At 48.6% G+C, this 26,493-nt stretch overlaps 2 protein-coding genes across 9 annotated transcripts in view; one reads left to right on the top strand and one right to left on the bottom strand.

The window, feature by feature from the left end:
• Window positions 1-4,025: 4,025 nt before the first annotated feature.
• AWAT2 (acyl-CoA wax alcohol acyltransferase 2) lies at window positions 4,026-13,263 on the top strand. The gene is made up of 7 exons (XM_058536084.1): window positions 4,026-4,157; window positions 10,277-10,387; window positions 10,769-10,839; window positions 11,084-11,288; window positions 11,518-11,692; window positions 12,280-12,479; window positions 12,700-13,263. The coding sequence occupies exons 1-7, from the start codon at window positions 4,073-4,075 to the stop codon at window positions 12,852-12,854; spliced, it is 1,002 nt and encodes a 333-aa protein (XP_058392067.1). The 5' UTR covers window positions 4,026-4,072; the 3' UTR covers window positions 12,855-13,263.
• A 5,840-nt stretch (window positions 13,264-19,103) lies between these two features.
• The window catches only part of EDA (ectodysplasin A), a 369,474-nt gene continuing 362,084 nt past the window's right edge, over window positions 19,104-26,493 (bottom strand). Inside the window, exons 5-8 of one of the 8 annotated variants that reach the window (XM_058536076.1) lie at window positions 25,103-25,137; window positions 24,114-24,165; window positions 21,370-21,491; window positions 19,104-19,480 (exon numbers count right to left, since the gene is read on the bottom strand). In XM_058536076.1, coding sequence (XP_058392059.1) covers window positions 19,229-19,480; window positions 21,370-21,491; window positions 24,114-24,165; window positions 25,103-25,137 — 461 coding nt within the window. In that variant the 3' untranslated portion in view covers window positions 19,104-19,228. Of the gene's footprint in view, window positions 19,481-21,369; window positions 21,501-24,113; window positions 24,166-25,102; window positions 25,138-26,493 lie in introns of those variants that run through there. The other 7 variants (XM_058536074.1, XM_058536077.1, XM_058536075.1 and 4 more) reach the window with 7 other exon arrangements.

The following is a 26,493-nucleotide window of genomic DNA, read 5'->3' as shown; positions in this document are numbered from 1 at the left end:
AAGCAGGCAGTATATATATCTTTTAAACAGAGATACAATACAGTAAATTTGTGAAGAATTGACAAGACAAAGAAACTTAGGTTTGGGGTATGTAATTAGTGAGGAATTTAAGCAGAGTTTAAGCTTAAGGTTTGTTTATTCAGGCTTCTCAGCCCGGAATCCCCTAGCTCTGGTGATAAGGCTGCAGGGAGAGCACCTTTCACATGGGAGATTTATTTCCTGCTTTCAGGGGGACAGAGACAGGAGGGTCAGAATGCCTTTTTTGCTTCTCCAGCAACTTTCATTCAAAATAATCAATACACTATTGTGGAATATTTTGGGGTGGCCTGCCGTGGGCCCCAACACCAGCATTCACAGAGCCTGCCTGTCCTGCAGGCTTCTCTCACAAATGGTGGCACAAACTAAGCTTATAATTTGCTCCACCCACCCTGCAAAAAGTGCTTCTCCTTCTGTGTTCCCCATCCCTGCTATCCACCCAGGGAAGGAATCAGAATCTTGGCTGTCACCTGTGGGTCCTCTACTCCCTCATCTCCACACCAGATACTCAGGCCACATTATTTCCTATCTGCCAGAGCCTTCTCTATCCCTCACCTCTCACATGTGTTCAATGTTTATGGAACTTTGTTCCCCAATAGAGGATAGTCTCAGAAAGTTTTCCTAACAGAAGCCTGGATAAAGAGTGGGCTACCCCTACCACAAACAATAAAGTCAGTCTAATAAGGAGAGAGATCTGGGCCAGCAGGCCTTTCTGTGCTGTGAAAGTCCCCATGAGCCCATCCACTTGCTCTGCGTGGAGGTGGAGCTGGTCTTGCAAGTGTGTGTTAGAGAGGAGAAAAGGGTGAGCCCGTGTGTCAGTCATGAGGACAGCTTGGCTCCTGGGCTCTGACAGTCACCCCATGCCCAACAGTCATCTTCACATGGCATTTGGCACAAGCCACCATCCCTGATCAGAAGGTGATCTCACCTCCTCAGTGCCCATTGGACTAAGCCCAAACTCCTCGTCCAGGTGTCCAGACTCTTTTGGAGGTTGACTCTGCTGCCCTTTTCAGTCTCACTTCCTACCAGCGCCTTCACAGAACCACCATTCCAGCCAAGCAAGTGAGCTGCACCTAACACCCTCAACGTATTTCCTGCAGAACTGGATGGGACAAGGCTGAATGCAGTGAAGGAACCCAGGCCAAGGTGGGGCCCATGGTGGATGTTCACCGATGGGACTCCCCTATAAAGGCATCTGAGCCCCTGAGAGGAGAGTGCCCACACTGGGGCCTCTGCTTCAGAGGAGACATCCAGAATTCCACCACTTGCTACCATCCTGACTACCACCAATCTGGCCTGAGCCACCATCATCTCTCACATGCATTATTGCCATAGCCCCTCAAAATTCTCCTCCTTCTTCCCTAGCCCTTTAAGATCATAAGCCAATCCTGTCTGTTCTCCACTCAAAACCCCACAATTGTTCCCCACTTCAGTCAGAGTAAAAGGCCAAGGCCTTACACCATCCGACCCCACCAAACTCTCTGACCTCACCTTCTCAGTATTTTCTCACTTACTTGGCTCAAGTCTTCTGCTCCTCAAAGCCTGCCAGGCACACCCCACCACAGGGTTTGTGCACTGGCTGTTCCCTCTGCCTGGAACATTCTCAGTCCAGATAGTCACATTGCTTGCTTCCTTATCTCCTTCAAGCCTCTGTTCAAATACCACCTCATCAGCGTGGCCTTCTCTGACCACTCCTTTTAAAATTATAAAGCCTGCTCCCCCTACCCAACCCCTCCCCACCTCTAGCACTCTGGATTCTTCATATTCTGTTCAAACTATTTTTCTTTTTCCTTTTTCCATACCACTTATCACTTTATAACACACTGCTGGAGGAGGTAATCAAGAGGATGTGACCGCTGGTTGACCCTTGAGCTGGACCTGGGGAATTGGAGGCTCCTCACCCCCTCTCCTATCCTTGGAATGTATGCTCTGTCTACCGTTTCCACAGTGGGAGCTGTTTCAAGGACGTAGCCTTGAGAGAGTAAGGTATTGTTGAGACCATCTGGACTGAGTATGTGACTGAACCCAGTTAAGGCCTCTACATAAACTCTGAAGATTCTGGTGGGTGGCTGAGGAGATCTACTCATCTTGCCGCTGCCCAAGATAAGCCTTGTAAGAAAGTTCCATTGCTTATTTAAACCTGCCACCTACCAATCTGGAGTGGCCTGCCTCTTTCTTCAGTCTCTCCTTGCCCTGTGTGTACAGGGGCCAGTTTGTGAACAAACATGCACTATATAATTATTTAATTAATTAATTTCGATCATCTGTCTTCCCCTATCAGAATGTAAAATTCACAAAAGCATGATTTTTTTTATTTGTTTTGCTCACTGATATAACCCAGCTGCTTAGAACAGTCCCTGGCATATACTATGCCCTCAATAATTATATGTTGTGTTAAGAATCCCTTCCAGTCATTCAGACTTTCACCTACTCGGCCTACAGCACACACCTGGCTGGACTTAGATGCTTTCATACTCACACGTCCCCATAGCACAAGGACACATACTTGGAGATGCCACCTCCTGACATGGATATATAAATATGTATTGACAACTAGATACATATTTATCTTTGTACATATATATGCACACACAAAGGCCCACATGTGCACATGTACATGCATGGAGAAATCACATTAAATTTTTTTTTTTTTTGGTGAGGAAGATCAGCCCTGAGCTAACATCCACGCCAATCCTCCTCTTTTTGCTGAGGAAGATTGGCCCTGGGCTAACATCTGTGCCTATCTTCCTCCACTTTATATGGGATGCCACCACAGCATGGCCTGACAAGCAGTGCATCAGTGCACACCTGGGATCTGAACCCGAGCCGCCAGCAGCAGAGCGCGCGCACTTAACTGCTACGCCACGGGGCCGGCTCCTAAAATTTTTTTTTATTATGACCTTGAGGGACCTTTTTTTGCAAAATTCTATTATAAAAAATTTCAAACCTGCAGAATAGTTGAAAGAACTGTACAGTGAACATCCACTACCTAGATTGTACAATGTTTTGCTATATTTGATTTGTCACAGAATTATGCATCAATATATCCCTCTATCCATCCATCAATACATCCAATATGCATTTCAAAGTAAAGTGCAGCCATCAGTACTCTTCACTCCTAAACACTTAAGCATTAATAAGACTTCAATATTGTTTACTTTTTAGGTAAAATTTTACATACAGAGAGATGCACAAATCTTAAATGTACATTTGATGAATTTTGACAAATGAGTTTTTGGCCTGTGTAACCCAGAGCTCCATCAAAACAGAGAACATTATTGTCATTCCCAAAATTTCCATCATGCCCCTTGCTAGTCAATCCTCTAGCATAGGCAACCATTGCTCTGATTTAGTTTTGCCTGTTCTAGAATTTCGTGTACACAGAGTAATTTGATATGTACTCACATTTGTTTATTCAGTCAACAAAAAATTTATTCAGCACCTACTATGTGCTCACAGGCACATATCTGATGTCTATTCACGGGGAAGTCATAAGTTCTTCCGGACTCACCAAAAGGCCAAAGGTATTTCTAGGCCTGGCCTGTGACCTCCTCTCTCTTCCCCCGCAATCACATTGTCACTGAGAGACCACAGACAGCTGGGCCTCAGAAACAGAAATGGAGGCCCGCTGTGCCAAGTGCGCTCTGGGCTCCTCCCTGCCCCACTCTACCCACATCCACACTGGCTCTGGAGGCCTCTCATCAGCCCCACCCCCACTCCCATTCACTTCCCACATCAGACCTTCATCCACACTTTTCCATGCAGGTGTGCAAGGGGGTGTCACAATCTCAGGCCAGGCCGTGCTCAAGTGGGTAAAAGTGCAGGTGGGTAGATAGCTGGAAGGAACTGGATGAGCAGAGGTGGCATGCAGTCCTGTGATCCTGTGGAGGAGTGGGGGTGGGGGGTGGGAAGGGGGTGGAGACTAGGCAGGGGCTGGAGAAGAAAGCATGAAGAGAGGAAACATCGCAGGCCCCTGAGCAATTGGGGCTGGGCAGCTGAACAGCACTTACCTGGAGCCACTGGGACCCTGGGCATAATGCTCCTGCCCTCCATGAAGGACCTCAAGACGGCCCTGGAGGTCTTTGCTATTTTCCAGTGGGCCCTCAGTGTCTTGGTTATTGGTGAGTCTTCAGCCTTTGGTAGATTGACCAACTGTCCTGGTTTGCCTGAGACTGAGGGGTTTTAGGGTTTAGCAGGACTTTTGATGCTAAAACCTGGCTTGTCCCAGGCAAATCAGGAGAGTTGGTAACCCTGGCCTCTAGCCTGACATGCCTGGGCATGGTACTCATGGGATCTGTGAGTGTATATGTGGGTATGTGTGTGTGCATATGGGTGTGTGCCTATGCAGGGGTGTGTGTACACATGTGTGCCAGCGAGGCCTGCTGTAGATGTGTATAGTGAACGCTTCTGGGTCTACACTGGGGCATGGAGGGCATGTTTGGGGAAGATGAGGAGCAGTTCCACTGAGGTTAGCCAAGCAAAAGGGCTTAGCTGCAACCTCAGGGATGTGAGCTGACCATCGGTGGGAGACAGTTGTCCTGGTGGCAGAGGGAGACTCTGAAAACCTCTTATACAGAGGAATTTATCCATTTATCCATCCATTTTTACCGCTATCTACACCACAAGCACCTTGTGAAAATTACTTACATGTTGGCCACTGTGTTCTAGGTGCTGAAGCAAACTATCCCTATGGGAAGGGGGCCTGGAAAAATTTCTCGTTTGTCAGATGGTTTAGGTGAGTACTGGCTGGAGGCAGGGGCATGAATTAAATGACCTTGTAAGAGATCTGGGACGGAAGAATGCAGGTAGGCCCTGGGAGCCTGGGGCTTGCCAGCGACTAGGGAGCGTGGGCTAGAGGACAGGGAATGGGGGGCTCAGAGGCCTGCCTGGGGTGGGCACCAGGGCATTCCAGTGCTGAAAAGAGCAGTGTTAACCTAGGAATGACAGGCAATCAGAGCTGGAAGAGACCAGGAGAAAGGAATTTATATGCATAAGGTACTTACTTTGTACCGGGTATTTTCACACCTATTATTTCATTTTAGCCTTATGCCAACCTTATGAGGTAGAAGCTATTATTATGCATAATAATGCATGCTAACAGCTACACATATAATAATAGCAAAAACTCCTATAATATTAGCTAAACTTTACTGCACCTTTTTTTATCCCAGGCCCTTACGTGGCTAATAATCTCTTCTAAGCACCTTATGTGGCTAATAATCTCCCTTGTACAGATGAGGAAACTGAGGTACATGTAGTATAAGTGGTTTGTCCAAGATCACACAGCTAGGAAGTGGAGGAGCTAGCCTGGGAATTGAGCCTGATTCTAGCCTATGAGTTCCTTTCCCTCCCTCTTGCACCTCCTCACTCACTGCTGATGGGGAGTTTGGAAATGGATGTGTCCCCGGGGTACATGCTAGGCCAGAGAGGAAGGAGGAATCCAGGCCTTCTGCCTACATAAAAATTCCTGACTGAAAGGTAAGAAAAGCCAGCTCAGAATGGCCTCTTATTGAGGACAAGGGCCCCAGCTGGGCCTTTCCACTCTTCCTCCATGTGGCACAGGCCTTGTAGCACTCTCCAGAGTAAGGGCTGAGTGCCCTGTCTGGCTGGAGTGGCAGCTAGCCTTACTCTTATCCCTCCAGCTGTTGGGTCTCAGAAAAATCTGAGGTGAGTCTGCTGGAACTGGTCTTTTCAGAGCTGGACTGTGCCATCACCTGCTTTTTCAAATGGGTGCTGGCTTTGGCATTTGGTGCTACTATCCTTCATGTAAAGCAGTTTCCCTGCCTGGGCTGAGGCTTCTTCTGCTTGGTTAACAAGGCTGGCTTGCTTTCTTCTTCGGCCTTGGCTCCAGGGTTCTCAGAAACCAGAGTCAGCGGCCTTATGGCACCTGCAACCAATTCATGCCTGTAGATCCTGCTCTGATCTGAAAGCTTTAGGCCATTGGGTTCTGTTCTATTGTCTTTCTTGAGTTCTTGTCCTATCCCCACAGACTTGGCTCATTACCACCCTCCTCTCTCCCCTCGCTGCCACTGTGTTCCCGTGAGAAAGCAGAGTCCCCAAGGCCTAAGAGCTGATACTGCATTGGGAGAGAAGCATGACCTGGGCCAGGCCCACGTAGGGGGCTGGTCTCGCCTTCCTTAATTCAGTCCCTAATCTCGCTCCTCAGCAGTAACCACTGTTAACAGCGTTTTGTGTATGTAGCAAGAAATTATGGATATACATACACACACACATATATAGTCACATGCATGTGTGCACATGTGCACGCACACACAAACACGCACATACACATACACACATATACATATAGCCAAGAGGCAGTAAAATATGGGTGTTAAAAAGACAGACTCTGGAGCCAGGCTGCATGTGTTCAAGATACTTACTATCTGTGTACCGTTGGCAAGTTACTTATCCTCTCTGAGTCTTGTTTTCTTCATTTGTAAAATGGGCATATTAGAGTGTATTAATTGGGATGGCCTAGGTATGCTGTGGTAGCGAAATAACCCTGAAATCTCAGTGGTTTAACCTAGCAAATGTTGATTTCTTGTTCATGTTAAAAGTCCCACACAGGTTGGTGGGAGTCTCTGCTCTCTGCAGACACTAATGTTCAGGCTGATGGAGGCTCCACCAATTGTGATGCTGCAAAATGTGGCTTCAAAGATTACCACAGCATGGGAAGGAAAGGGAATGGAGAGCTCATATGCACTCCTTACTACCTCCAACCAGAAGTGATAGGTAAACAACAGTGAGTTGTAGCCTTATTTTGAACTTCCTTAACTATGAGTGAGGTTGAGCATCTTTTCATATTTATCGGCAATTAGTATTTTTTTCTGTTAACTGCCCACTCATGACCTTTGCCCACTTTTCTATTGAATTTGAGTTGACTCTTGAAGGACAAATTGGAAATAGGTGAAGAGGAAAGAGTGTTCAGGGCATAGAGTGGGCAACACATGACAAGGCTAGGATGAGGGGAGAGCATAAAGCATTCAAGGAGCTGCCAGTGGTTAAGTGGGATGAGGGATGAGAGGCACAGAACCGGTGCTCAATACATAGTGAATGAGTGAATGAATAAATGGGAGAGGGAAGAAAGAGGAGACTTTGCAGATTGTGCAGGGCATTGTAAACCATGGAAATGAGTTTGGACTTTTTCCTGAAGGCTGTGTGGAGCCATGATAGGGTTTGGCACAGGGCAAAGGCATCAGATTTGTTCTTGAGAAATCACTATAGCTCTGTGTAGCAAATTGATTCTAGGAAGAGGCTGTTGCAATAATCCAGGTAAGAAATGGTGGTGATTCGGACCAGACCAGTAGTAATCGGGATGGAGAGAAGAGGAAAGAAGAGGAGCGACTCAAGAAATTGGAGTGGAATTAATAGAACTTGATGATCAGAGGATGTGGGAGAGGGAAAGGGAGGAGGCAAGATTGAGGGTTCAGGTCCCATTGTGAGCTGGCAGAGGGGTAAGTGGAACAGAGAAGGGTGAAGGAGGAGAGTGGCTGAAAGGCGGATGAGTACAGGGAAAAAACTATCCCAGAGGACTCGTAATTAGAGTTGGATTTTGGGATGTACAGAGAGGTAGTATGGAGTGGGCGGAAGAGCTCTAGGCCTGGGCCCCAGGAGATGCGGGTTCCAGTGCTTGCCCCTCCCTCACTAGCTCACATGGGGTGCGTGTGGCAAATGACCCCTTGGAGCCTTCCCAGCTCTTCACACTAGAAATCTATGAGTGGAATCATATCTATTTGGACCCTAAAGACCTTGAGAGAGGACCCTCACAATAAGTCTGTGAGGAAGGTAAGGCAGATATTGAGGTGATAATTCCCATTTGGCAGATGAAGTTCAGCGACTTGTCTGTGATCATGCTCATGGTAAGTGGTAGATCCAAGATTCATCTTGCCACAGGGCGCTCTGCCTGAGGCCACATTGGATCACAAGCCACCCCCAACACTGTCTTGGTTTAAGCGAAGCCTAAGGGAAACAGAGAGGTCTCTTCTGGACTAGACCCATGCCTCTCTTTATTTCTCAAAAAAGTCCAAGAGTTTTATAAGGAGTATAGCAAAAGCCTAAAACTGCTGGCCTTTTCTTCACCCTTAGATCTGTTCCTCAGAAGCAGCCATTTTCAACTTTATTAGCTCTTTCTTCTGGTATTTACCTCCATATGTCTAAATTTTACTATTTAAAATTTCTAAATATTACTATTTTCTGATTTAACAATTTTCGACATTGTCACTGACTTCCTAATATGAAGATGAGAATTTGGCTCTATACACTATCACTAGATCTTCCTCTTCCCCTATCCTCCCCAGATTGTTATAGCACAGGTTTTGGTTAAATGCCTGACACTGACTAGGAAATATTATCCACAATGGAGCTATTTAGTGTACTAAGATTATATTTCCTGTCTTGTGCAACTTCTTGTTTGCCCTGGAATTCATAATTGCCTCATTTTAAATTTCTTTAGTTATCACTAATTCATCTCCAAACTCTCCACAGACACGTTAATCTCTCAATAAGTGCAAACACATCAGGAATCTATACGTCCCCGCCCCTCCCCCACTGTTTTTTATTTCCTTGAGGACATTGCTAATGGAGCCCAGCATCCTCTTGTTACAATCTTGTTTCATGCACAGCTGTCACCTCCAGGGCCCTTGAGTCTTGTTACAATGTGGTTTCATGCACAGCTGTCACTTCCAGGGCCCTTGAGGCACCTTGAGTGCACAATTTAAGAAGGTGCTCACTCTCAGTGTTATGCAAGTGTTGGGTCACTACTTGCCTGAACCTGAGAGTGAGTGTCTCCTTAAATTTTGTGCCCTAGGTGCCTTGCTTGCCTCACCCTAGTCCTGACCCTGGTCAGTTCCTTCCTTCACTGGATCCCTTTTTTTCCTGGATCCCATGCCTTCCTCTGTCTTGTTTTACTCCCTCATTTTGGTGGAGCACATTCTCCAGTAGTTTTCCAAGAAAGGGACATGGGAGACAAACTATCTGAGATGGTATGTCTGAAACTGTCTTTATTCTACCTTCATACTTGATTAATAATTTGGCTGCCCATAGGATATCTTAGCTGTGTCTAGTGTAATATCTGAGTCTAGAGTTTCTTTTTGGTTCAATTTTTCACGGAATAATCCTCCCATCGTCCAGTTGTGTAGGTGAGGGGAAGGGGCTTGGGGTTCTAACTACTTCTTTGATAGACTTTTAATCAAGCCCTGTGCCTCACACCTGCTTTTTGTGACACCTGGTGGCTCCAAATTCTGAGTCTTTCCTAGATTCTCCAGCACAAACAGGCTTGCTTTTATAGGCATTCCCCTTGAAGGTCATTAGATTTCAACTTTCTTTGTTCAAAGTCAGTTACTCCCTCCTCCATCTATTTTCCAGCATGCAAACAATTTGCTGATATCTCATCCACCATTGGAATCTCTCCAATTCTCTCTCCTTGCAGATGTATATCTTTTAAAACATTCTTATGGTAATTTTCATGAGGTTCCAGCAAGGAGTCAAGATAGAAACTTGTGTTCAATCTGCTGTGTTCAATTAGAAGTGTTTTTCTGTCTTTTCTAACCTTTACTTTGACCCGCTTTCTCTCACACAGTCTTATTCACAGCTGTTTTAAAAATTGAGTCCAGTAATAACTCTAAGTGAGTGTGGCTCCCTATGACTCATCTCCATTGTCCTAACTACTCTAATTCCATGTCCTAACTACTCTAACCTACAGTGTTCCTATCTTATTGGAGCTTAATACGGCCCACTATCTTACTCTATCCCAGCTTGCATTTTCCTTTGTTCTTGTTTGCCATCTTGTGTGCTCCCAACCTGGCTAAGGTAGGTCTTTTCTTTCTCTGATATTCCCTCCACTAATGCTTCACAGAGATGTGGAGAGGAAAATGTGACTTGGAGAAAACTGTTCCTGGCTCTGTCTTTCCAGGACTCTCAACCTCTGGTGGCCAGATCAGTGTGACCCACCACTGGCTCCTTGCCATTGAATGCAGCCCAGAGCAGTGCTGAAGCAGGTCCTAGGGAGTGGAGCACAGCTGGGGAAGAAAACACCCCGCCTTCTAGACCTGAAACAGGTTTCCAAGGCTAGAGAGCAGAGGGCGTGCTGGGGACATGGGCACACAGGCCTTGTGTTAGGGTGAGGATGTGAGACCATTGAGTGAGAGTGCATGTGACTTGGGGTGGACAGAACTCCGGAGGGAGGGCAAGTGTGAGAGACTATTCACAATTCATTAACTTTGGGCTGGGCTCCCTCCAGCAACCACTGTGATCCTCGTCAACCTCTACCTGGTGGTGTTCACGCCATACTGGCCTATCACTGTGCTCATTCTCACCTGGCTGGCTTTTGACTGGAAGACCCCTGAGCGAGGTAAGGGCCTTGCTGGGGCTTTGCTGCCACTTGCTACATGCTCTCTCCTCTTCTCTTCTTATAACCTGAGAGGCTCTGGCCGATTCCCAGGCAGCCCTTCAGCCTGTCCCTCCCTGGGCTAGAGAAGTTGAAGGAAGCGGTCTTTGCAAGGTGCTAAAAAGGCCCAGATTAGAACTGGAGTGGGTTAGGGGAGAGGCAGTTAGTAAAGCAGAAAGCTAGGCCTGTCCTAAATTGGCCCTGACATGCCATAGCCCATCTTGGTTGTCACTTAAGAGACCAGGAAACAGTAGGGGGTGAGAGGCCCCTGTGGTGGGCCCAAAAGGGCTCTGAAGAAGACAGTTGGGGGTGGGCAAAGCTTGGCTACATTGGCTCTGGTTTCAGGCGGCCGCCGGTTGACCTGTGTGAGGCATTGGTACCTGTGGAAACAGTACGGTGATTACTTCCCCCTCAAGGTGAGGAGCCCCAGATCCCCACTTGGGCCCTGGGCCCAGTCCCAACTCTAGTGCCAGAAGTTGGGTCAGGGTGGGGGTCAGGGACATCATTCACATTGAAGTCCATGTGAATGACGCCCCCTTGAGTTGTGCGTTACCCAACCTACATGGCTGGACATAGCAGCCCTTTCCCTTCCGGGTCTCTGGCCAGAAGAGGAGTCCTCTTCCCTGGCTATACCCCTCTTGACTCCACTTTTCTCCACAGCTTTTGAAGACTCATGATATCTCCCCCAGGCACAACTACATCCTTGTCTGCCACCCTCATGGGCTCCTGTCTCATTCACACTTTGGCCACTTTGCAACAGAGACCTCAGGCTTCTCCAAGATCTTTCCTGGCATCACCCCTTATATACTCACACTGGGAGCCTTTTTCTGGGTGCCTTTCCTCAGAGAATATGTCATGTCTGCAGGTGAGTTGGCTCCTAGGACATAAAGCCAAAGAAAAAATGGCTCTCCTAGGGAGAAGTATTGGGGTAACGGGTGAGAGCAAGGCCAACTCTGCGATGCCCTCTGGTCCTAAAAAGCTGCCCTAGTCTCACCTGCCTGATGTGAGGCTCTCCTCTCCTTTGAAGAGGTAGGGAGGAAAGTTAGGAGTTTTGAGAAGTGGCCAATGACCTTTCGGCTGTTTCTGCCCACCAGGGTGCTGCTCTGTGAGCCGATCCTCCATGGACTATCTGCTTACCCATAAAGGCACAGGCAACATGCTGATTGTGGTGGTTGGTGGCCTGGCTGAGTGCAGATACAGCCTGCCAGGCTCTACCACCCTGGTCTTGAAGAATCGGACTGGCTTTGTACGCATGGCCCTTCGACATGGGTAAGAACGGTTCCAGTCCAGGCTGGGGAGAGGGGTTCCAAAAGTCCAGCAGGGAAGAAGGAAGGGGTTTTGAGGAAATGATATCTAAAAAGGGAGGGGGAAAGCTGCTTCTGTATTGGAGTAAAGCCTGGGCCAGGTCCTGGAGGCATTTCTGCTTATGAAGAAAGGCTAGAGGGCCAGCCCTGAGCCTGTTCTCTCTCACACTAGTCTCTCACCTGGGCCAGTCCCTCCATAAAAGGTGACTGGCTGCAATCCCATCTCAGAGAGAGCCAAAATTACTGTGTGGGTTAAAGGGAATAAAGCTAAATGAAATGGCCCTTGGGTCTTATCTTCTAATGTTTCAGACCTGTGGGTTCACAGAAGGGTCTGGGACTTGCTTTCATTAGCTTGCTGCTACTTTGCCCCCATAGGCAGCCTGAGATAGACCATGAGGATCTCACACTTAGCCTGGACCTAGGCCCAGCCGAGCTAAGTTAGGGGCTGAGGAGCCGATAGGCAGACTCAGGGACCACTGGCGGTCAGCATATCTGGCTTTCAGCAGGGTCCCTACATTTCTGGCCATCAAAGGACATGCCTTTCCTCTGCAGGGTGGCTCTAATCCCTGCCTATGCCTTTGGGGAGACAGACCTCTACAATCAGCACATTTTCTTTCCTGGGGGCTTGGTCAATCGCTTCCAGAAGTGGCTTCAGAGTATGGTACACATCTACCCCTGTGCTTTCTATGGGCGTGGCTTCACCGAGAACTCCTGGGGCCTTTTGCCCTATGCTCGGCCTGTAACCACCATTGGTGAGTAGCCCCTTCTGCTGGCAGCTTTGTCTGGGATATAGGATCCAATTCTGAGGCTGAACCTCGGTTCTGGCTGTGTCCAGAGGCAGGGAAGCTGGCCAGGATAAGTGGCGGGATAGGGGTCTGGGTGGGGAGAACCTGGGCTTGAGGGTTGAGGCCTATTCTGAGGAGTGAGCTGTTCTGATGCTTTTTCCTTTTCCTTCTCTGTCTCCTCTGGCAGTCGGGAAGCCTCTACCAGTACCCAAGATTGAGAACCCGAGCCAGGAGATTGTGGCTAAATACCACGCACTCTATATTGATGCCCTGCGCAAACTGTTTGACCAGCATAAGACCAAGTTTGGCATCTCAGAGACCCAGGAGCTAGTGATAACTTGATATACATTCCAGCAGCCTCTCAGCCTGGCTGGAAGGTGTGGAACCAGTGAAACAGGAGGACAAAAGTCCCCTATGGTGCTCCTGCCCCTGATTTGGCCACTCCTCAATGTGAGGAGGGGCTGTTCATTTTGTTGTTTTCTGGACCCCTCTTCCTCCTTCAGCTCTCTCCTCCTTCCAGCTCTTCTCTGCCTTTTCCTTGGGGCTACAGGGGAGACAGCCTCAAAAGGCAGGGAAGGCCCTAGGGGAGAGGTGCCCTGAAGGCCCCCTCACACACGCACACTCAGCATCGGCATTGAGGAAAACAATGGACAGAATAAAGAGCCCACCTTCTGATACTACTTGTGCCCCAACTCGTCTGTTTTGAGGGCCTAGGATCCCTGCACATGTCTTTCCTTCTCTAGCTCTGAAGCAGCCCCATCTCCTGGCATCGAGACTCGTGCAGGACTGGGTGCCTTTTTTTTTTTTTAGATTTTATTTATTTATTTATCCCCCCCCCCCAAAGCCCCGGTAGATAGTTGTATGTCATAGCTGCACATCCTTCTAGTTGCTGTATGTGGGATGAGGCCTCAGCATGGCCGGAGAAGCGGTGCGTCGGTGCGCGCCCGGGATCCGAACCCGGGCCGCCAGCAGCGGAGCGCACGCACTTAACCGCTAAGCCATGGGGCCGGCCCAAGGACCGGGTGCCTTGAGATCCAGTGGGCGTTGAGTTCAGGCTCCATCACCTTCAAGACATGTGACTTGGCACAATCAGTCTCCTTTGAGCTTCAGTTTCCTCATCTGTAAAATGGGACTAATAATCCCTCCCCTGCTTACCTCAGAGGCTGTTGGGAAGATCAAATATTGAATGTGATTGAATTTTGGAAACTGGAGAGCTACACAAATTATTCTCCTCCAACCATTTTGCCCATTTTCTGTCCCTGAGAAAACAATGCCCTAAATTTCATGGCATCTCAATGTTGAAAAGAAAATTTACAGCATAGGATATTGTCAACAGTCTTTTGAAATTTGAAGTAATCGATATCCCCTAACACTCCCTGGTGCACACTCAGTTTCTACCTAATAATGCTGTAATAGAATGGGTCAGGGTCAGGCCTAATTTCCCATCTTTCCCCCAGCAACTTGCCTATCCTTGCCAAGCTCTCTAACTCTGCCCTTTGCTAGAGTCAGCCAGCCTGCTCAAGATGGAAGTGAGGTGCCTGGCTTCTGGCAGCCATAAAGAACTCTCCTTCTGGATGGCCAGTCTCTCAGACCCTTGGCCCAATGGTTGTTGGCAATGGCAGGTTACACCATTTGGCTCACAGCCCCCTTGTTCCAACTCTTTTGGGTGGAAGCCATTTGGTCCCAATGATTTACCTACACAGACTTGGTCAATTTGGTCTAGAACATCCTGTGTATTCACCACAGTGTGATCTGCTGCCTCTACCCTCGGTGCCTGACTCATGTCATGGTTTGTACACAGTGGGGCAAAGAAATGCTTCAACTTTTCTGTTGTCTCTGTTACTTCTTTGTGCCAGAGATGACATTTTCCCTGAGCTCCCATAATGTGTTTTTAAACAATCCCCAGGCTTCCCATGACTAGTTTCCTTGAAAAAAATCTATTTTCTACCTAAGGCAGCCAGAAGACAAGCCTGTCCCCAACACCCAACCCGTGCACACCTGGGCATTGATTTGACACAGGTTACTGTGTGCACATTGCTGCTTAAGTGCCACGTTCTCCACCTATACAATGGGGACAAAGGCCGCTGGGGTCGTGAAAAGTGCCCAGAACTCTCTGGGGCTAGGTGTTCCTGAGCTGCTATCTGGTCCTATTCCCATGATCCTCTTCCTTATTTCAGCCTCCACAGGGCTTCTCTGTGCAATGAGTTTAGGGCCAAGTGGTAGAGGTAGCATGGTAGAACAGAAAGTGCGGAGGACTTGGAATCAGACCAAGTTAACACACTTACTAGTTGATATTGACTGTGACTGAACTTTGGAAACTGGAGAGCTACACAAATTATTCTCCCCCAACCATTTTGCCCACTTCCTGTCCCTGAGCAAACAATGCCCTAAGTTTCACGGCATCTCAATGTTGAAAAGAAAGTTTACAGTGTAGGATCTTGTCAACAGTCCTTTGGCAGTTAAAGTAACCTTTCTAGTTGGGTGACCTTGGGCGAGCTACTGAAACTCTTTGGGCATTGGTCTCCTCATCTGCAAAATGAGATGATACATCATGGGGAGCTGGAGGTTGGACCTACCCAAGCTGTTTTGGGCTCAGGCCTGAAATATCTGTTATAGATGCCACAGTCTCAAGCTGAGGGTGACTCCATGCTGCGTCTCTGCCTCAGGACAATGTTCCTTTTCACAGGACCTCTAACCTACCAGACATGTGGTTACAGGAAACGACCCAGGGGGATGGGGATGGGGATGGCGGTGTGTGGTCTGGGGCACAGAGAGGATATGGGATGCTCTGACAGGAAATTCAAACTACCTTCCTTCTGTTGCCACCTCTGAAATGGGTGCCGTGGTCCTTCCCCTAGCTAATGTGTGGAGTCACTTGCAAAGAAGTACCTAGCATGTAGGAAGCACTCAAGCCGATTTCAAGAACAGGGGGGAAAAACTTTATTTGCAAAGAATAAACCATTAATTTACACAAACTTACATCCCAGTTTATATACATTATGTATAGTTTATATACACAGTATCTCACACTGGATGCTGACCCCGAAAGCAGCATTGGGCCTGCTCCAGGCTGTCCTCACAACAAAGCCCACCCCCAACCCCAGCTGGAAGCTTTTTTAATAAAGAAATGACACACCCCAACTCCTGTTAGAGAGAGTCCTGAAATGGATTAAAAGAAAAAGTCCAGTTCCTTTTTTGTGCTCACATGGCCTAGGGGAGCCTCCAGGCAGGGACAGGCCTGAGGCAGGGCCAGGGTGGCCTCAGGACTTCCTGGTGTTGGGCCAGTCCAGAGCCTCCAATCCAGAGACAGGAGATGGGAGAATGCCTTGTGGGGAGGAAGAGTTCTGATGAAGGCTGCCGCTACTCTCTCCCTGCCTGGCCAGGCTCCTGAAGGGGGCCAAGCACTTCCAGCCTTGAGTCTATGGGTGGAAGAAAAAAGGGGGCCGTATGGGACAGGGACTGCTCCACCCCCTCACTCTGCTGAGTCTGCGGTTTGGGGCTCATTCACCTTGGGCAGGTCACCTTCCCTCTCCGGGTCTCAGTTTCCACATAGGTAACGTGGGGTAGAATGTAGGTTGGGCTAGATTCCTTCTAAGGGCCTTTCTAGCTCTAAATTTCTTTGATTCTATTTGCATCCACCAGAAGTTATATAAAAACACTCTACTGACACGTGGATCAAAGTCTTTGTTCACCTCCAGGGTTCCTAGCACTTTCCTGCTCAGCAAAAGAAATTTGGCTCAGGATGGATGAAGGGGAAAATAAAGCAAAGACTACATTTTCCAAGGAACCAGTAGCTGAGCAGCCCCTAATAGCTGCCTTTTGTGCCAGCTTTGGCAGTTGAAGCCCAAGCAGCTGGCAAAGGCCCCTGCCATGCGATTCTCCTTCAAACCTCTCTCATCTGCTTGCTCACAAAGGTCCTCGTTCCATTCTTCATGCTAGCCTTGGCCCTCTGGTAAACTCACATTGGCATAATTCCAAACTATAAATCTATTTCCACATTCTCTTACTAGTAAATTGCTTTACCACTTTGCCAATAACTTCACAGCAACAGGGCTCCTCAGCTACCTATTGCTTCCCTCATCACCCCCCCCTCTAGGGTTCCTTTCAAGAGTTCATAATGAATAAAGGGTCCTGTGTGAATCCTATTTCCCCTATTAATTGCCTCCATATCTGGAGAATAGGATGGCGTCAGATGTCCTTTAGAGGCACAGTTAGGAAGCGTTTTCCTTCCCTCTCCTCATACCTTTTTCGCTTTAGAACCAGTCCTCTCAGGTCTTCCTTCCACCCCTGAGAGATCACCACAAGGGTCTCTGTGGTGTGGCAGAAAGAGATGAGTCACTTAGTAGCTGTGGGAAGTGGGCCAGCTCCTGTAACCCATCTGAAGCCCACAGTAGGGGCTTCAGACACAATGGTTGGTTGGTTCATTGGGTGGGTAAAAGAACATGAGGTGTATCAGTTCTGTGGTACTGAAGGCCCGCTGCTTGGAGATGGTGCCAAGACAATTCTTCTGAACATAAGAGCTCTAAGGCTGATGGATGTTTCCCAAAGAAATGTCCTACTCTTGCCACAGAGCTCCTGGCAGCCAAGAGAATGGGCATTACCATCAAGGAATGAAAATAAGCATCTCTGGGTTTCTCTTTAGGACTCTCAAGGTTTTCTGGTCCATATTACCATTTTTATTGGTTCTCTCTAGACCCCAAATTCAACACAATGCTGCAGGGTAACGGAATAGCTTTGGAGTCAGACCTGGCTGAAGCTCCAGGTCTGTGACTTACGCTGGGTGAGATCCTGGTCAAAGCACTTAACTTTTCTAAGCCTCATCTAAACAATGGGATTTGTAATATTATCAAGGAGATAATAAGAGAGAAAGTACGTTCCAAACTTTAAGGAGAGGTTCTCATCAGTTCCTGCTACAATTGAGGACTAAGGCACTTTATAGGGGCCAGGACCAGACACACGCCTCAAGTTTGCCTCACCTGTGGGGTTGCAAGGCTCTCATTAGCAACAGACAATGGTGGTGTAGCCCACCACCTCTTGCCCTGGCCCTTGAAGGGCCAAGCAGTGTAGTTGCTTAGAAAGGGAAGGCACAGCTGAGAAATGAGTACCTGTTGTTTTTGGTGGATTTCAGCTGCCTGAAGGAACTGATTCCCTATCTCTTCAAAAGGAAACTTGTTTCAGGGGCAAGAGTAGCAGACTGTACAAGACTGGCCCTCCTAGCTTTGGGCTAGACCCAGCACCCAGAAGCCAGGCTGGGCCCAGACAGTTAGAAATAAGGCCCTTGAATGGTCCCACCATATGATCCGGTGGGAAACTTGGGGTAGGGGGGAAGATGTCTTTGGGCCTGACTAGAGAGCAAAGTTCTCCCCAGTGCCTAGACACTGGCTTCTTCTGAGCCTGGATTCAGGGGAGCTGCACTGGAATCTACGGTGGCTCTGCTCTGCTGCGGCTTTCTGAAGCCAGAGTGAAGAAAGGGTGTCAGTAGGGCATCAGCTGCTGCCCTTTCTGGTAAGGCCTGGGCTAGCGACCACTTGGGTTGCAGCAAACTTGAAAAACACTTTCTGTCCTATCCCCACCTCTCGCCCTTTCTGGGTCAGGTAGAAAAGCTCTGTCTTGCCAATGCCCAGGGGCAGTCTAGAGTTTGGGAATTTTAGTAGGCTATCATGGTAGCTGCCTAAATATTAGAATTTGAAAGGACTTCTGGAGATTATCCAGTCTAACCCTTTGCTCCAGAACTCGACCAGATGAATATTTGTGTTGCTTAATAAATGGAAAATTCTCTTTGTGCCCAGGAAATCTAAAGAGTATCTCAGACTCACATAAGCACAGGTCCCAGGTTAGGCACCTGTCTCAGACAAAGGTAGGCTCTGTGGAGAAAGAAGACAGGAGCTCTAGTCAGGCCGGAAGGGGGGCAATTGGGAAGGGACCCAAGGAGTTTTCTAAGCATGGAGCACAGCTGTAAACAAAGTGAAAGACATGTGGCCACAAGTTTGGCTTCAGGTTCCTATGCAGGGAGGCTGTGGCCATTCCCTACAATTACTCCAAGGAAGAGCAAACCTCGTGTCCCCAAAGCCCAGCAAGCTGGCATGGCATGGCTCTCAGCCTGAGTGGGAAGAACTCTCTGACCCTCTGGTAGGCTGCAGCGCAGAGCAGCAAGAATGCTTCCACTGCTGAGGATGCCCACTTGGCAGGGTTGTCCCTTGGTCTCTGCCACAAGCACCTGCCTTTCCCCTCCCTGTCCCTCTCCTTATGATGCGACACTCCCCTCCCATCCCACCCCGGCCCCACCCCCACCCCAGAGAGGAGCAGCAGCCCCCTTGGGGTCAGAGGTTCTCCCCCACAGTCTGGAGTACACCTTTGCTTTCTCTTGCCTGCTGCCCAGGACCCTCACTTTAGTGCAACAAACCATAATTCTGACAGCAGGGACCTTGAGGTCGAAGAGTCATGCCATAAGCCAGTCAGCATGGAGCCAAGGAAGAAGGTTCTTCTTCATGTAAACGCTGGGGCTCCATCAACTGTCCTGTTAACTCAAGGTCATTCTGGAAGGTCAATCAGGCCTTGTCATCCTGGAGTCACTGGGGAATAAATAGCACTGGGGCATTTCTCTCTGTGGCTGCAGCACCCATATACCTCACTCCACAGCAGCACTTACAGGTTCCGGAAGTCCCAGCTCCCAAACCTGGGGCAAGGGCACAGGTAAGGGGTAAAACAGGACAAATCTAGGATGCAGGGGCCTCGCCCAGCCTGATGGCCCCAAAGAAGGTAGTGTGCTTGCTCATATTGATAGAGATGTCTGCGTGCACCATCTTCACGGCGATCTTCTGCCGGGCTTTGAGGAGGCAAACACCCGCGGTGTAACAAGTGTTGTAGTTGGTCTTGCCCGTCTCGATGCTGCGAGTACACTGCAGGAAGGGCTTCTCATCCACCACTACCTCATAGCTGGCAAAGTCAGTGAAGTTGATGTAGTATACCTGGGTGAGAGGCAATGAGAACGGATTGGGGGAGAGAGGAAAGAGAGGGTGGGGCCCTCCCCTGTGATGAACAGTTAGGACCTTCTCAGATGAGCTGCCAGTACACCTTGTGAGGGGGGCAGTGCCACCTGTAGGCGTGCTAGTTAGCCAACAGGCAAGGCAGAATGACAGGCTTATACGAGTCCTTCTCCCACTCCACAGGGCTCAGGTGGCTGAGCAAATCTTTCTTTCAACAGCACACCAGGTGTAAACATTGTGAGGGCAAGAACCATGCCTTATTCATCCCTTTACCTCCCCCTAATCACCCTCCTCCCACGGGCCTCCTCGGCCCTGGCATGAAGCACGGTGCTTTGCACACATTAGGCGCTCAAGCAGTGCTACAGACAAAAATGAATACAAACTAACATCCAGTTTCAAGCCCCAAGGACTATTTGTGGATAAACTTAGAAGTCACTGATTCCCCAGAGAGGGCACAGTAACGACTTGCCATTTCTTCAGCTCTTTAATAGACAGTTGTTCACTCAGCTTGCAGTGCCCTCTCCCCTGCAGCTGAATTTCTCTCATTGATTTTCAGTGTCCCTTGGCCCTCCTGTCTGATGAATGAGGAAACAGATCCAGAGAGATGGAGAGCTATCCACCACAAATGAGATAAAGAATTTGCAAGGACAAAACCCAGGCCCCTAACTTTACTTTGTGGCCAGAAGGAAGTGCTAACCTGTGTTTAATGGCCTGGTGTCAAGGAGATTTTCCCAGTTTGCACAGCGTCCAAGGCCTGAGGCCACTCCTAATTCTTTCCTGGGCCCAGAAAATCAATTTTTCTATCCTTCACTATGCTTATCCATCACACTCCATCCCAAGCTTTGATCCCCTTCACCAAATGGAGCTTTGGACAAATGGCCCATAGAACACTGGGATTACACCCATGTGCCCCCTGGGGATTGGGACCCTCATCTATTACCCTAAATCACTTTATGAAAGGTTGCTCCCTCCACAGGCTCTTCAGGAGGGAGCAGTGTAATCAGGTGCCATTTCTTGGGTCAGGACCAAAGCTGTGCCAGGATGCTCAGTGGCCTTAGCAAATGCTCGTTAACCCACCTTCTCTGGCCACTCTCCTGTGAAACCCTTCTGCTGGCTCCACAGTCCTTCTGTCCGTCTGCCTCCTTGCTGCCCACCCCACAGAAGCCCCAACCTCAAGCCTCATCTACTTCTAGCTCTGAAGAGCCACCCCAGTGGAGGCAAACAACAGGAGTGGAAGTGGATGGGCACTGGCAGACCTGAGGAGTGCGCCTGGGGCAGGACAAGGACAAAAACAGAGGGAGAAAAGGGCTGGGAGATTGACAGCATGAAGAAGGCAAGAATGACAGAAAAACAGAAAGGTAGAGAAACAAATGGGAGAAAGAGGAAGGAAAGACAGTCAAAAACATTTTTGAGGTGGAGAGAAAGTCTGCAGGAGCACTGTTCACTATAAGAAGGCTAGTGGCGTGGGGAGAAGGGGTTCTCAGCAGCCCTGGAACTGACTTTCAAAGAACCTACTGAGATAGAGCTCAAGTTTGGCAGTAGAACCAAACAGCTCAGCAGGGAAACAAGGGCCTGGGGCCCTGCAGGAGGGAATCAGATGGCAGGGTGTGGGAGGGGCCTCTTTGCAGTTTTTCAATGATATCTGGCTAGGAGAAAAACCAAAACAGGCCCCCCCCCCCCCCCCCCCCCCCCCCCCCCCGTCTTTTTACTCCTTTCAACTCCCTCCCGGTGTGGTGCCCCCACCCCCATCACCTGCCAAAGCAGGAAGTTAGCCATTGGCTGGTCTTGGCTGGCTCCACAGTGCCCCTATGTGGCCTGCACCGTATCTGCATTCTGGATATAAGAAGAGTTAGGCCTAAGACCGTACTCACTTCTACCTGACTATAGATGAAGTAGGTGCCGTCCACCAGTACCTCCAGCTCCCCGCTGCGGGGATGTAGCTTAAACACCTTGGGGTTCATAGTGATGCGAGACCAGTCATTGAGCACTCCACCTGAAAGATCTCAGTATGAGAGAAGGGCAGTCACTCAGTACATGTCAGAATAATCTGGGCAATAGAAACAAGAAATATCACGCAGTACACAACCCCCCATCCCTATCCCAATGCAACCTGGATATCCCAGGAGGCCAAGCTTTAAGAACAGCATTTGGAAGCAGAGAAAGTGTTCTGTTTGTAAAGTGGCTGCCAGGCCTGCCTCAGGCCCCTGAGGTCTGTCCATCTGTCTTCCTCTCTCCTTTCCTGACCCCTCCATCTGGAAGAGTCTTTAAGCAACACCTTCTAGCTGGAATTGATGGGGGGACTAAGAAGAGAGTGGGCATACTGCCCTATTTTCTTTGTTGTTCTGGGGCCTGCACAGGCAAAATTCAGACACTGAGTGGCAGGCTAGGTCTTATTTTTCCATTTTATTTCAGCAGCTGTAGCTCCTGTATCTCTTCTGTCTTACAGGTTCATGGGTTTTCTCCTTCTCCTTAAGAGATTCCTTTTTATAGTTCCTCCACTCCCACTCCTTTCTGGAAAGCCTTGCTGGGCACCCAGGAAACCACTCAGCCCAAGGAATTGTCTACCTGGAGAACCTTAGGGATCAGCAGTGAGTCACACTTCATGGCAGCTGGAGCAAGTGACCAGTAATAAGGCCGCATAGGGGAGAGGGATCTTTATGAGAGTAACAGACTGCCAAGCAGCACTAGAACCAGCCAACGGGATGGTGAGGGTGTCTGGGAGCTGAGGCACCCCTGGCAAAACATCTGCCTCTCAGCTCCACCCCATTTGGGGCAGAAGGGCAGTCACATCACCTTGGCTGGACAGTGGGAGCCAGCATGTGAAGGCAGAGGAAAAGCTTCCCTTTCTATCTTGCAGAAAAAGGGATGTTCCTTCACACCAGGAGAGGAGGGAGTCCAAGCCCATGGAGCCTTTTCCCCTCGAAACCATCCATTCTTCACCCAAGAAATTACGTTTTGAATATCCATCCTTGGCTAGTCTTAGGAGGTCTGCCTCTCTGAGGTGTGAAGAAACCAGCCTTCTGGAAAAGATGGCCATCTTCCCTCAAGGTGATTAAGTAGATGGGATAGGAGTTAGGAGGAGATGCCCTGGCTCTGCCCCTGCAAAGGACCACTCTGCATGATGTCGTTCCACCTCTGACCCCCTCACTTCTGATTCTGGTGGAACTAAAGAGCAGCATAGACTACTACTAGGGACTGGCACAGAGGGGTTGGAGCCAGTCTCATTATGTGGTAGTGAGAGCAAAATCAGCAGCTTTTGGCACAGAATAAACACTGAGGTCCCCCATCCCGACACCCAAACAAATCTATTTCCTGCTTGTGTCACTCCTCCCTGAATAGACGGTGACCATGGCCCACCCAGGGCCTTGGGGCCAAGGCACCTGGTCCCAGCAGGACTGCTTAGGTTTGGTACCATTCTGTTCCTACTTATATTTCTGAGGCTATTAAGTCAGGCATCCAGGTGGCAGTCCAGGATATCGCTAAGCCCAATCTTTAAGGAAGCTTAGCACAGCCAGTTCGAGACTGACTGGGCTCTTAGAAGCCGTCCCCATGTAGCAGGTTTCCTAACCTTCATTTACTGTTTCTGCACTCACAGCTCCTCCCTTCCACTCCAAGCCCTGTAAGAATCTGGCATCTTGGCTGGCTTGCGGCTTCCCAAGGCTCCTGGGGGTTCATGCATTTTAGGCTTTGTGCACCTTGGGGACTGGACATTATTTCAAAGCACTGTTCTTCACTGAACGTTCATGTCTCCTTGGGGAAGAAAATGAACCTAATCATTCAGTGGAGTGTACATACACATCACTGAAGTAGCACAGTGCAGTGGAAAGAGTCAGACAGATCTAGCTTTGAATCCCAACTCCTACACTTAACTGAAATCTTGGGCCAGTTAACCTCTCTGAGCTTCAGTTTCTGTCTCTGTAAAAAGGAGCTAATACCTACCTCATAGGATTGTTGTGAGGATCAAATAAAATAAAAGACAAAGACAGTATGTTGAAAACTCTCAAGTACCATACAAATATAAGGCAGTATGATTTATTATGGTATTTTCCAATCTCTCTGGGACTCTGTTTCCCCATCTTTTAAATGTAGAGATTACATTAAATCAGTGTTTCTTAACCTCCTTAAACCCATTCCCCTTTTTATAGACACTAGTATCTCATAATCCCTGGAGAGTCTAACATGCCCCCCACCTCCCTGAGAGAAATGCCCCCTCCACCCATTTTCTGTGTAGACCCATCAGACAAGAAGAATTTAGTTTTATGTAGTTTTTACCTTCTCTAATTAGTACTGTGAAAATGTTGATCAAACTACACATATCCCCATGGTGACTCTGATACAACCTCCATCTCCCAAGAATCCCCGGTCTAGATGATGTCTCAAGTCCCTTTCAGCTTCCTCATCAGTGATCCCAAATGTAATTTGGGTAAAGCAACCTGTCTTAGTACAAGCAATTACCCAGGACAGCCAGCAGAGGGCAAAATGGAGTAGAGAATGGCTCCCTAGTGCCAAGGGTACCTCAGGGAGCTGGGAGGAACTAGGCTGGGTGATTATTTGAAGGCTGGGGGTAAGGAAGAGGAGAAGCTCCTCTAGGGAGAGAGCCTGCTTTGACTCTTACCATTCTTGACTTGAATTGCTGACCCTTGGCCCTGTAGATGCACCACAGCTGGCTGGGAGATGAAAAGGATAGAGAGAATAGTCACTGTGAGAAATGGCTGCTTGCTCAGCCACCAGTTTCCGTGTTTCCACCTCTGATTTCTAGTCTCCTTTCATATCCCAATTCTGATCCCTCTTCCCTGTCTTGGGATGCTAGTAACCACATTGCTACTAGAGGGTAATATGATTTTGTAGGTCTGCCACTTCCTAGCTATGTGACCTCAGCCAAATATAATCCCTCTGAGCCTCATTTCACTAACTGTAAAATGGGGATTTATAAGAATCTCTGTCTGGCCTCTGTCACAGGGATGTCTGAAGATCAAATGAGGTGATGGATATAAAATTGCCCTGGAAGCCATCAAGCACTGTGCAGCTGTGTAGATTTAGCACTTTGGCCAAAAAGCTGTAGTGCGGGAGGCTGAGATGAGACAAGGCAAGGCAGCAGAATCTGCCAATAGAGACAGATTAGGAAGCTCAAAGAATAGGGAGGAGCCCTTGAGGCCATTAAGGCAAAAGCCCAGACTGGGCTTGGCCTGGAGCTAGTTGGCTAATTTTCAAGGACATACTCTTAAACTTCTAAGCTCCTGATCCCAGGCAGTTTGAGTGCCCACAAGGTGTCTGGAGTGATAGGGAGTCAGAGGCCCAGGTGAATAGGCCTGACTGGCAGCCCATTTCAGCTGACTGCTGAACTTGAATACAGTGACCCTCTGTCTCCTGTGGAATGGGGAAAAATGGCCATGGCAAGACTCAGTTCCCCTAGCTAAAGGTGGGCCCTGGGGCAAAGCTTTTCTATTCATAGAGATGGGAGGGGGCTGTGAGTGAAAAACCTCAGAACCTCCAAGGTATCCTCACAAAATAAAGCCCCAGCAAATTTAATAGGGAGCAAACTCAAAGGTGGCTCTAGCCTGTGTCCTTCCCTTCTCCCCAGGAAGAGAGCAATTTCCAGCCAACCTGGTTTTCTCGAGTTCCAGCTTTATCAGCAGCACCTGCAAAATAGGACAGGACAGTCAGGGGGTGAGCTCTTTCGACTTCCCTTTCTCCTCACCTAGGCAGCCAGTGGCCATAAGCCTTGCTCCCTACAGCCAAGCCCTGGGATAGGAGAAGACATCCCTTCCTTCTCTTACTTGTCCCTGACCTGCATCCTCAGTGGGCCTAGCACCCAGCAGGGAGACTGGCCTCTTGCCAATGCTGGCCAAAGGCAAATCCCACTGAGTACACATAGAGACAGAAGAAAGTGTATTCCTGTCACTGTGTGACCCTGAGATGATGCTGTTTGCTTCTTTAGCCTTTTGCTCCTTTTCTATTAATTTTCTTCAAAGAGCATATTGCCACTTGTAACTATCTTGCTTCTTCAATTGTCTCTCTCCTCCTCTAGGACATAAACTCCATGTGAACAGGGACCACTTATCAATATATCTCCTGCACTTAGAAAGTGCTCAATGAATATTTGTGGAAAGATTGGATGAAAAAAATCCCTAATTCTGTCTCTTGTGGCCACGGTAACGCTGATTAGCCTGGTTTGAACTATGAGTCAAAGAATCTGAGTCCTGCTACAGAATTATTGAACCCAGAGAAATCAGCTGTAAAGAGTCCATTACTTTAAAGCCCCAAGATACAGGAGGGGAGAAGGAGAAGGAAATAACAACTGACCTAAGCCCAGGCAGTCTGACTCCGGTCAACTCCAATTAGGCAGTTTTGGATCTGCATCTATACCTTCTGGATGCCCTTCTGGGCCCAAGGGGAAAGATGCAAAGAGATTATATGCTATGCGAATGGGCAATGTGATGGGGTAAGGATATAATGCAAGAAGCACTTGATTCCTCAACGGAATGGTCTTGGTGCCTGGGTTTGCTTTTCCACAGCCTGAGTGACTTGTAAGTTTGCAACTCCTTGACAATCAGTAACTACTTGTCTACCTCTATTGTAAAGGCACTTCAGAGTTCATGCGATGAGACTGTTCTAGGACTTGTTGTTTTGTCCAGTCCCCAACATTCCTCCCTATAGCCTGTTTCCAATCAAACATCAGCATGTGGAGCTAGATTCTGGGAATCTGAGCAGTCCAAATCCATCCCCCACAGGAACTCCAGTGAACCCTCAGAGCCTCTGTCTCTGGCTCACATGAGTTTACTGGCCCACTACAGGGAGGCCTAGAGTCAGGGAGGGCTTGTGATGGAAGAGTTGATACAGGTCAAGAACAAGTGGCCTGTCCTTGACAAGTTGGTATAAACAAGAAGTTAGGGCAGGGCAGGCCCTACTGGCTTGTTCAATTCCTAGCTCTACACTGAGCTAGAACCGCATTTCTTATTGCACACCAATGCCATCACCACCATTTAAAACTGCTC

The sequence above is a fragment of the Diceros bicornis genome, chromosome X (assembly GCF_020826845.1).
Source record: "Diceros bicornis minor isolate mBicDic1 chromosome X, mDicBic1.mat.cur, whole genome shotgun sequence".
Lineage (NCBI taxonomy): Eukaryota > Metazoa > Chordata > Mammalia > Perissodactyla > Rhinocerotidae > Diceros > Diceros bicornis.
This window is presented reverse-complemented; position numbering and strand designations above follow the sequence as displayed.

Bases quoted from the DNA above. Each gene is read 5' to 3' on its own strand.
- AWAT2 (XM_058536084.1), top strand. From the start codon at position 4,073: ATGCTCCTGCCCTCCATGAAGGACCTCAAGACGGCCCTGGAGGTCTTT. The intron at 4,158-10,276 runs GTGAGTCTTCAG...GGCTCCCTCCAG, and splicing joins CCTCAGTGTCTTGGTTATTG to CAACCACTGTGATCCTCGTC. The intron at 12,480-12,699 runs GTGAGTAGCCCC...CTCCTCTGGCAG, and splicing joins TCGGCCTGTAACCACCATTG to TCGGGAAGCCTCTACCAGTA.